Source organism: Nestor notabilis, unplaced genomic scaffold (assembly GCF_000696875.1).
Source record: "Nestor notabilis isolate BGI_N333 unplaced genomic scaffold, ASM69687v1 scaffold23223, whole genome shotgun sequence".
Taxonomy (NCBI): domain Eukaryota; kingdom Metazoa; phylum Chordata; class Aves; order Psittaciformes; family Psittacidae; genus Nestor; species Nestor notabilis.
In genome coordinates this window covers 1-11,362 of record NW_009921882.1, presented here as the reverse complement: position 1 = coordinate 11,362, position 11,362 = coordinate 1, and the positions used below count along the sequence as shown (strand labels likewise).

Here is an 11,362-nt window from a genome sequence, read left to right as displayed (position 1 = left end):
AGGGATCGGTGTTGGGACCGATCTTGTTCAAGATCTTTGTTAGTGATAAGGACAGTGGGATTGATGCGCCCTCAGCAAGCTTGCCGACAATACTAAGTTATGTGATTCGGTTGATACGCTGGAGGAAGGGATGCCATCCAGAGGGACCTTGACACACTTGAGAGATGGTCCAATGCCAACCTCAGGAAGTTCAACCAAGCCAAGTGCAAGGTCCTACACCTGGGTCGGCACAACCCCAGGCACAGCTACAGGTTGGGTGGAGAAGAGATTCAGAGCAGCCCTGTGGAGAAGGACTTGGGGGTGTTGGTCGATGAGAAACTGAACATGAGATGGCTTCAGTGTGTGCTTGCAGCCCACAAAGCCAACCGTATCCTGGGCAATAACAAAAGAAGCGTGACCAGCAGCTTAAAGGACGTGATCCTGCCACTCTACTCTGCTCTCATGAGACCCCACTTAGAATACTGTGTACAGTTCTGGTGTCCTCAACATAAAAAGGATGTGGAGCTGTTGGAGCAAGTCCAGAGGAGGGCCACGATGACGATAAGGGGGCTAGAGCACCTCCCGTATGAAGACAGGCTGAGAAAGTTGGGGCTGTTCAGCCCGGTGAAGAGAACACTCTGTGAAGACCTCAGAGCAGCCTTCCAGTATCTGAAGGGGGCCTAGAAGGATGAACTTAGGGAGAGACTCTTCGTTAGGGAGTGTAGTGGTAGGACAAGGGCTAATGAGTTTAAACTTAAACAGGGGAAGGTTAGGTTAGATATAAGGAAGACTGTGAGGGTGGTGAGGCACTGAACAGGTTGCCCAAGGATGTTGTGAATGCTCCATCCCTGGCAGTGCTCAAGGCCAGGCTGGACATAGTCTTGGATGACATGGTTTAGTGTGTGGTGTCCCTGCCCATGGAAGGGGTTGGAACTAGATGATCTTAAGGTCCTTTCCAACATAACTATTCTATGATTCAACGATTCTATGATTTGTACTGGACTACACATAAGAAATTTCTAGACTCTGCCTTGTATAAGACATGATAGCAGAATGTTCTGGGGCACCAGGATATGTTTATTACAACCCAATACAATAGAACTCAAGTGACTTTTGCTTTGGGGGTTTTTTGGGTTTGGTTTTCTTTATTTTTTTTTTTTTTAAGGTTCTTTCAGTGAAATGCAAAGATTTCACTGTGAAATCAGGCAGGCAGGAATCTCAACTCCCTGCTTAGGTCCACTGCAATCTGAATTGCAATAGGTGAAAGAAGATGAGCTCAAAAAGTAACATACCTTGTCTGGACCGTATATTTCATTTCCATCTTCTGCCCTTGCATTAAGATCTGGGGCAGAATGCAGGAGGTACTGTGTTATCTGGACCCCTTCCTCACCAGGAATTGAGGCAGCTATGTGGAGAGGAGTTAACCCCCCTAACTGAAGACACAAACATAGCATTAAGACTCCTATTTATCAGAAGCAGCACTTAAACAGTGCTAAATATTTTTTCAAAGAACAATCCAAGCTCACTCTTCCCATATGCTGTGCCTCACGAACAGCCACTAGAAATCTACAGCCCAGAGTTACAAGACTGTGGAACACTAAAGGTCCCAGACACATAGCCTGTTACAAACTTGAGGAGCAGCTTCACAAATATTCCTCAACCACTCACAAGCTTGGCAAGCAGAAAACATAAAAGTTAGAAAATACTTGGAGAGTAAGGAGCTTTGAGTTCTTTCTACTAAAAAAATAATAATAATAATAAATCTTTGAACAGGATAATCGCTTTAAACAGCTTTCTGGCCATTCTAAAGCTGATTCTGACATGCAGGATATTTTACAGTAGGGCAGTGAAGCTGCAGTACACATCTAGAATCCCACATTATGAATTATCATTCAGTAAAACCTTCGATGGAAGCCGCACGTCGGACTTGGCTCCCCTTTTTAAGAGGAGTTCCACTGCTTCTGTATCTGCAGCTTTAACAGCAAAGAACAGAAGGTGTGGTGGGGCCCAGGATGCGTTGGGATCTGCACCTCGACGAAGCAGCAGCTGGATTGTTTCCCATCTCTTCTGTCGTCTTCTGAGTTGACATGGAAAATACCAGAATAACTTATTAGCACCTTCCAAGAGAACTCTAAAAGCTAGCGGACTAAAATGACTTGCAGGTAATAGACATTAAAAATATCACTTAGCAGAGGGAAGATTTGTCAGTCTTTAGGGCCACATCACAACTGTCATACACCAACCAGGCAACAACATTATGACGCGAAAAGGAGACAGTACAGTCAGTGTATCTCAGCCCTCTAAGCTAAAGCAGTGGCATGCAAAGAGTAGTCTCTGCAGTCACGAAAAGCTGCAGCATGGAGACAGATAGAAAGCTAAGCAAGGTTCTCTGCATCTTCACCAGTCTCACAGGTGACTTGTAAAACATTTAGTCTTAGTCTTGTTTAATGAAAGAAACAGAATCCTCCTTCCTGCCATCAAAGACTGCTTGGAAGTTTCTTTCCTCAATTAAACCTCATTCACCCTCAGTCCATCCCAACAAAACAAAGATACAGCGTTTCCCTTAAACAAAAGCTGGAACAGGAGCTATGCTAGATTAGGACAGTATATACCAGGTGCCATCTGCATTTCTAGGAAGGCAAACTATCCGCACCCACACAAAAGTATCTGATACCCCAACAAAAACAAAAAACAAACAAACAAAAAAAGCAAACAGCACCTGGATTCTTGGATATCACCCAGAAATTCCATCACAAAGTGTTCTTGGGGGATACTCATCTTTTCAGGCATGGTAATAACCAAGCTTTACCCACAAGCCCTACATTCAATGGATCTCTATATTCCAATGAACAATATGCAACATGCACAATATTTCAGACAACAAGAACCGTGGGAGGTGGGAGGATGTGCCACAAAAGTAAAATGTGTAAGGGATGAAGGTCAGGCGGCCAACCATGAACTTTCAGTCTGGGGGTTTTGAGATATCAAAATGACCTACACCGTCATAAAACCCACACAAAATTTTGACATCTTTGGTGACTGCTCTGTAAGCAAAGCAAAAAGCAAAATGTGTCCCTTTCAAAGATCAACAAATGCAACAGTTGGACTATGTTTCAGTTGGCACTGCTGAACAGGCACTTGCAGAAAACAACTAGCAGTTCATATGTAGTCAAGACTTCAAGTAATAAATGAATATATTCTCCTTCCTCAGGTCTGCACTACACTGCAAGTGTCCATTGCACAGTTAGCAGCTTTTCACACTTGCTAACAAGAAAGCTTGTCTTACTCAAGCATGATGTCCTTTGCTTGAACTGCACTTTTCAACCTCAATCTTTGTCACTGCTGACACGAGTCACATTAGCATGTATAAGCACTTAGTGGTTTCTACAGGCATGAAAACAAGATTTGCCCAGTTAAACAATCAAAAAGTATCTTTCCCTGCAATGGATGCACACTTACGTGAAATACGTGAAATAATGTTACCTTCTTTTTGCAAAACCATTTATGAGAGTTGGTCTCCCATTTCTAGTGCATGAGACTTACTCTGATATTATGCCTTCAGCATCACTGACAGTATCTGAGGATTCTGATTTTTCAGTCCACTTAAAAATTTTAAAAAAAGAAAGGTTACTAAAATGAAAAAATTCTTCTTCCAATGCATGACTCAGTATACTAACACACCTGTTAGTTAAACATGTAACTCAATACAGCATATAATGATACTGAAATTTTGTTAACAACTGTTAAGGAAATAATTTAGAAGTAAATTGTAACTAAGTTTTTGCTTATTCATTTGTTTTAATCTCTTAAAATAACAGAATATTTTTCTTGTTCAATTTCAGGGGAAGCTCACGTTAGATACACGGAAGAAGTTCTTTACTGTGGGGGTGGTGAGGCACTGAAACAGGTTGCCCAAAAAAAGAAGTGGGTAAATGCTCCATCCCTGACAGTGTTCAAGGCCACGTTGGACAGAGCCTTGGGAATACGGTCTAGGGTGAGGTGTTCCTGCCCGTGGCAGGGGGGTTGGAACTGGATGATCTTAAGGTCCTTTCCACCCCTAACTATTTAATGATTCCATGGTGTTTAAAACATGTTTAGAACAGTTAAATGTTTCTTCCAGTATGCATCATCTAGCTTAAGAGAAAAAGAATTGCTGAAATAAAATGAGACACACATAGATTTTCAACCTGCATAGGCTTGCATGAGAATCTGATAGTAGGATCTACAAGGCTGATGGTTCCAAATCTGGATGCATGTTCAACTCAGAAGAAAAGTGAAAGCAATGTACATCTACCCTACCTGCAGAATCTTGCAGACTGTGATGGACACAGACGAACATCGAAACACGCCCTCTCTATTCCTAATTACCTCATAGTGCCTCCAAAATGAAAGGTAATAGCTCTACATTGATTTTCTGTGCAGTTTTCAGCAGTGGCTATCTCTCACTCCTCTTCTCCCTTTACCATAATTGCCTTGCAACTTTAGCAATGGGCCACCACATGATCATACGCTTGGAACTGGACCAGTGACTTCAGAGCAACCAAGGATTATTTGGTACTTAATTTCCAGCAAGTTTCCTCAAAGCATGGGCCACTACCTGTCTAATCTCATGTGAAAGTCCCAGCAGCACCCTTCCGTTTCTAGACTACACTGAAACGTTTCTCAGATCACACAGTTCTTGCCCAGACCTCTTTTTTAGCTGTTTTCTCATCCTGACTGCTGACTCCTGACAGCCTTGCTTTCATTTCTTTCCCATTCCCAGGTTTGTACTCTTACAAAATTTATATCCTGTTCCTACACAGGAAGTAAGAGCAGGTGTTTCTCTTTGTGGCAGAAGAAAGGTTAGGGATATGACTCTTACTTTTTGAGTACTCTCCAAGCATCAGCAGGCTTCTGACAGAACAATTGCTTTTTAATAGCCACCGCCATGATGCCAGCACGGTTACATAGTACCAGGAGAATCACCTACATCCTACTGTTCTACTTACACTTTTGTAATTCCCATTAACTCTCCCACTGCAGCTTCACTGTGTTAAACACCTAGCCAGCACAGCCTCGCATTCTGCTATTGATAGAGCGCCTTATTTCAATTGCAAAGTAAGCTTGTAACTGCGCTGGAGCATGTTCCTTCCAGTTAGGAGTTAGCAGTGAGAGTAGAGATTATTCTACATTCTCAGAGTGCAAAATCCATTAAAGCTCTCAGTTTTTCCTAGGGAGTATATATAGTAAATTTTAAAAGCAAGCTTACAGGTTGAGGAAATAATACATTATGATTCTGTTATTTTAGATCAGAAGTAAACAAACCTTGTAACTGTGCAAGCTCCTCTCAGCAATGTTACCCTTAAAAGATTCTTCTGGATAAATGAGAATAAAACACATGGAGAGAGCAGATAAACCTTCATCACTACACTTATTCACATCAGCTCCATTATCAAGAAGAAGATTGACAACATCATTATGGGAATGAACCTGCAGAGGGGAGACATCCATATTTGCACATACAGGTACACACTTCTAGTTCATGACATGGAAAGAACTGACAAAACAATTTTGAGGTAATGATGCTCTACACTGTTTATCTAATTCACATTTATATTTTCCTCAAAACAGAAGCTCAATGTCTTACAGGGTTCAGAACATAACATTTTTGGCTGATTTTTAACTACTGGGTTTCACAGGAATTCAGTGAGGATTCAATGCAGAGAGAGACCAAAAATGACTGAGATGGCTACAGCAGAAACACAGTGTTCTAAATTATCTAGTTTCTGCTTGCCATTTATGACGAATGCTGAGTACTGAGTTGGCTGAAAGGGGCATGAAGAAAAAGGTGGAGGGGAGACTGCATCCCCCTCCTACAGAAATCGGAGTTGTGCATGTATGGTTTCAGTCACCACCACTTTTCAGCAAAAACAAAACAACTCTGTGTGCATCTGATTTCAAATAGGAGAAAAAATAATAAGGGCACAGTCACATCCAAGAACATAGATCTAGGACACTGCATAATCACAACTTGAAATCAAACCTGATATTTGAAACCACTGCTAATATTTACTGAAGGGCTTCTTTTAGGTTATTTATTTACAATGGGGGTTGGCGTGATACCAGTCATTACAGACACTACTCATGCCACACTGCTTTTCTGGTTTTCCTGCTTATTGAACATTCCTTTCATACTATGTAATGAAACAAGTGGAAAATTTAATCCAGCCTACTAAAACAGGCATTTTCTCATCACATGGTAAAGAGTCATGCTTAGAATCTTACAGCTGCAGCAGCAAGTGCCGTGTATCCATGTTTGTCAGCTATGTCTGGATGAGCAAGCCCGTTCCTCAGAATTGCATAGACCCCATCATAGTCTCCTCTTGCTGCCTTCTTAATTAGCTGCTCTGAGGCAAGCTCTCTGGGGCCTGGAGGCCCATAAGCATTGCGGGCTCCACTGAGAATGAGGCTGACATCTGAAGTGAACTCCACTTGACAGCACCTAGAAAAGGAGAGAAAAGCACAGCACATTTAAGCAGCTAGGTACTCTTAGAACACTACTGCAATTAACGAAAAAGTACATCAAGAATAAATTACGCTGGTCAGCAAGATGGGAAAATAAGGCCAGCTATCATTTTAAGAGCTATTTTACAGTGTGAGCTTTCTTATATTGATGGGGTGCTGGCAGCAGCATATAGATTTTATCCAGACAAGTTAGAAGTATTTTAGTAGATGTCTGATGGATGGATAAGAAAACCAAATCTAACTACCATGTGTTTCTATAACCCATTTACCATGCACAGTCATGACATTTGTTTATGATGTAATTTTCATCATCTGCTTTAACTATGACTATAAAATACACATATGTAGCAAATAAGGAAATACTCTGTGGGCTCAAAGAGCATCTCCACATACAAGTACCAAGCTACATAAAAGCCGACATGCAGTTGGCAGTTCTACTAGCTGTAGACTTCTTTGTTACAGCATATTTTGTATAGCCTTGAAGAAGAACAAGAGTCAAGACAACCACAAAAAGTTATCAATGGCCAGATTTTCAGTACTTCTGAAAACCTGGCACTATGCTTCTCCATATTTCTATTTCTATGCAAGACTACACTCTCAGGACAGCGAAGGTCAGGACAGGTCTCTACAGCCCTTGATTCCCAACTCTTTTCAAAACTGGACTTCAGAAACTCTGACACGCTAATGAGTAATGAGACTATTTTTCTGGGTGTAACCAGGATAAACATGATGTTTAACTTAAAGGAATAAAATCTGTGAACTGAAAGATGAATATGTTATTTTCTTCTTTTTTAAAAAAAAATCCTTATTGGCAATTTGTAATCTCAAGGCCATAAAACCCCCTCTGGAGTGCAGCTTTTATCCTGCAACGTAAATTTGAAAATAATGAACTCCCATGGATACTAATTGACAAAAATCCACACATAATGAACAAATCATCAACAGTTACCTGTGCTTATAAATATGCATCTGCATTCTAACCAGTAGTGAGGTTACATTTGCAACAGGCCAAGGGTCTTCCTCAGGCAGCTTTGAGGTGTTCTGAAAATACCGAGCATCACACTCTTCCAGGAAGGAGTGAGTCAAAGTAAGATGATCCATGTTACGAGAATATGCAAAGACTCCTTCAGGTAAAATATCCTTATCATCAAAAGGGAGGTGTTTATAGCGACGAAGAAATGGGTCTTCCTCAAGTGAAACATACTCCTTCTGAGATCTGTCATCGATGTATCTGTAGTGCGCTGGATAATCCAAGACAGAAAAATAGCCAGGTACTTCAGTAGATAGTTTAATTAGATGATCTCTGAGCCACAAGCCAACGTCTTGACAGCCACCTGGATAGCTCTCAATCCCTGGTCCAAATCGCTCATCAGATTTGTACAGCCCCTTAAGAAACAAGTGAACTCATGAGTATCAGTCAGAGATCAAACAATTTGTACAATTAAAGTCTGGACTGTATTTAAACTAATCCGGCTGCTTTTGGCCTTACTGGCCCACTTCCTATTGACAGAGCAATAACTGCCAAAGACAATCTAAACAGCAAAGCCTTCATGTTCACTTTGGTCTAATTAATAGCAAATACAAATCTTCCAGCACAAGAACAGTAGAAGGCCCTAAATTTAACTACAGTAGGATGTAACGTTTAGATTAATATTCCTGATGCTTTTAAGGGCTAGGCAAGATTTTATTTTTATTCTGTGACCAATTTTAGATTGCAGCCTTTTGGTCTAGGACAGATTTTTGGTTAGATTTTACTACCTTATCAAAACAAACATTTCTGAAACACATCTGTGCAGACACAGATTCCGGAAATGACACATTTCTTTTCTTACAATGTAACTAAACTTAGGATATCTATAGCCTTGCAAGCATGACAAGACATGCCAACAGAAGAGTCTCAGTAGCAAATAGAGCACTACAGGACAGGAGTGTCAATCTTCCTATAAAAGGTACCCTAGTTTGACCTTGCCACTACGGTAGGTAAGGCACGAACATCACCAAATTTAAGCAGACTCGTGCGTATCTGGACCACACATATGGCTCAAGACAGGTTCACACTAAGGTATCACAACCTCAAAACAGCTATTTGGAGCAAAAATCAGCAACTTCATACTGAACTGTTTAGCTACAAAGACAAAGAAGTAGGAGAAAAGCACAATCTCTGGCAAAGCATAAAATTCTGAGTATGATTATGATTTGAAGGTTCTCTATTTTTCCCCTAGCTTTACATTTTACATCATATACTCAGACTAAAGCTCTCCTAAATCTGCAGTTAGTGCCACATTATCCACATTCGGCAAGAATGCTATGTTCTTGTTGATGCCTCCTCAATGTTGATTGACCCTCTCATGTTATGTTGTTTCTCTGTATGTTGTAGATTATTTGACAAATTGCAGAGATAGCCAGGGATCAGCAGGATTTTTTTTTGTTCCCCTCCACCAGGACTTTTCAGATATACCTTTTAAGAAAAAGGTATATATACCTTTTTTTAAAAAAAAAAAAAAAAGAAGGACTGCAAGCTCTTAGAAAACAAGATTTCCAGCTTCTACTAGCAACATCAGGGCTGAAAATGATGCAAAACAGACAGCCAGCTACCTGGACACTTCAGAGTGCTGTCTATCTTCACGGTTTCCTAAAATGCAGTATTTATCCAGTTTCTTACTGATGGCATCCTAATATGCCTTTTGAGAGTACTGTCTAACAAATAAGCTTTTCATCAAAGAAGGAGAATAAATACTGAAATCTTATACATTAGCTACAAGAACAGAAACTTTTTCAGGCAGCAGTGGTGAGGATGCACCTCAAATACTGTGCTCAGTTTCAGGCCTCTCACTACAAAAAAGACATTGAAGTACTGGAGCGGGTCCAGAGAATGGCAATGGCACTGGTGAAAGGCCTGGAGCAAAAGTCTGATAAGGGAACTGGGGGTGTTTAGCCTGGAGAAAAGAAGGCTCAGGGGAGACTATATCACTCTCTACAACTACCCGAAAGGAGGCTGTAGTGAGGTGGGGGTTGGTCTCTTTTCCCACGTACCAAGAGGAAATGGTCTCAAATTGCACCACAGGAGGTTTAGGCTGGAGATTAGGAAATATTTCTTCACTGAAAGGGTGGTCAGGTCTTGGAACAGGCTGCCCAGGGAAGTGGTGGAGTCATCATCCTGGAGGTATTTAAAAACACATGTAGATGTGCCACTTACGGACATGGTTTAGTGGTGGACTTGGCAGTGCTGGGTTAATGGTTGGACCTGACGATCTTAAAGGTCTTTTCCAACCCGAATGATTCTATTATCATCTTCTTCAGTATTTCCCCTTAGAAAAGTTGATTAGAGCAGAAGCTAAGCTGTTGAAATAGTGTCCTAACTCATGGGAGATCAAAGCATGACAGTTTTGCCCTGAAGAACTACTACTTGAAAAACAAACAAACAAACAAAAAAAAACCAACCAAACAAACCAAAACACTGCTGACTTTGAAAGGCACAAGAATCACTGTATTAGCACAGCATTTTTCCAGTTACCTGAAATTTTCTGCCATCCTTCCATTCCAGGGTTCCATAGCCTTCCACACGGCCAAGATAAAGAGCTCCTGTGAATTTGGAACCATCAGGCCAGTAGTAAATCCCCTTTCCATGGCGGTGGCCCATGTACAACTTTCCCACATATCTCTGTAATCCACAAAAGAGGACAAGACAAGAATGATTCAACTGACAGGACAAAAATAAGTGAAATTGCGTTCTTACTGCAACAGAGCAAGACTAACAAGATGCAGGCAACTGCCACATGAAGAGGATGAATCTGTTACACAGTTAAGAAAGACTGGGCACAGTCTCAACTTCACTTTAGTTGTGGGCTTCAAAGTTCAGCCAGGATTTGACCAATTTCTCTAGAAGCTCTTCCATCACATAGCAATCAGTAGCTCATACTACTTCAGCAGATGTATCTCAGTGTTCATATCCTCATTGCTAAATGACACAGGATAAACCAACATTTATTCCATCATTCAACAGCTGTCATAAAGACCTGTATGCCAATATACCTTTAGCATCCCACGTTCAAAACAGAAGGTAAAAGTCTTCAACTGTCAGATGCATGTGAAGTGACTGGATTATTAAACCTTTACACACCATTTGCTTTAAAAGTGCTCCAAAACTGTCACTTTTATCCTTCAGTAGAAAGCACTGATAAAATTTTGTACCATAGGTAAACGAAGTGCTGGATTGTATGAAAGTGGCAGATGCTCAGTAAAAAGGCCTGTCCTTAAACTCCTCTCTTCAGTGAAGAAAGCCTTAGCTACCAACCTGCTCATCTGACTTCCTGACTGAAATTTGATCGTCACTGGTTTCAGTCACACACACTTCAAGGTGTTCACTATTTTGAAGCAAAACCAGACATTTGGAAAATATTTTATATAAATAAATCAGAAATTATTAAAAGCAAAAAAAAACAAATAAAAATCTCAATTTCACACTTCTTCCGGTGCATTAATCATAAAGTTTGCAGCCCTGCCATAGTCCTGGCATTTAGAGGCATAAAAGGAGTGACTGTCCCTGGCTTAACACAAAAGAACATTATGGTGCTAATAGCAACAGCATTCACAGCAACCATTTACCGTTTTCTCTGGGACCGAGGACAGACTCAGTGGTCTAAGTGAGAGAGCAGAGGGTGTTACATGAAAACGCGGAGCTCAGTTTTTATTTTCACAGCTGACATGTTACCAACCCAGACACGGAGTGACAGGAACATCGGGAAGAGAGCAGTGAGGGCTGATTCAACTGGTGAACGTGCTATCAGACTTCACGCGGACGCTGTGAAGATCTTGCCTTACTCAGAATAAGCTAAAACTGCCTAGTTTGGCACCAGTACAGGGCGAGCAGGAAGAGGAA

General features: G+C 41.1%; 1 protein-coding gene across 1 annotated transcript; it reads right to left on the bottom strand.

The window, feature by feature from the left end:
- Positions 1–1,271: 1,271 nt before the first annotated feature.
- Positions 1,272–10,144, bottom strand: LOC104401350 (ankyrin repeat and MYND domain-containing protein 1-like; the record flags this gene model as incomplete). Its single annotated transcript, XM_010011345.1, has 7 exons — positions 1,272–1,412; positions 1,882–2,053; positions 2,331–2,395; positions 5,284–5,448; positions 6,244–6,460; positions 7,535–7,869; positions 9,998–10,144. Coding segments are annotated over 7 exons (1,242 nt in total), but the record flags the coding sequence as incomplete, so codon positions are not given.
- Between the last annotated feature and the right edge of the window lie 1,218 nt (positions 10,145–11,362).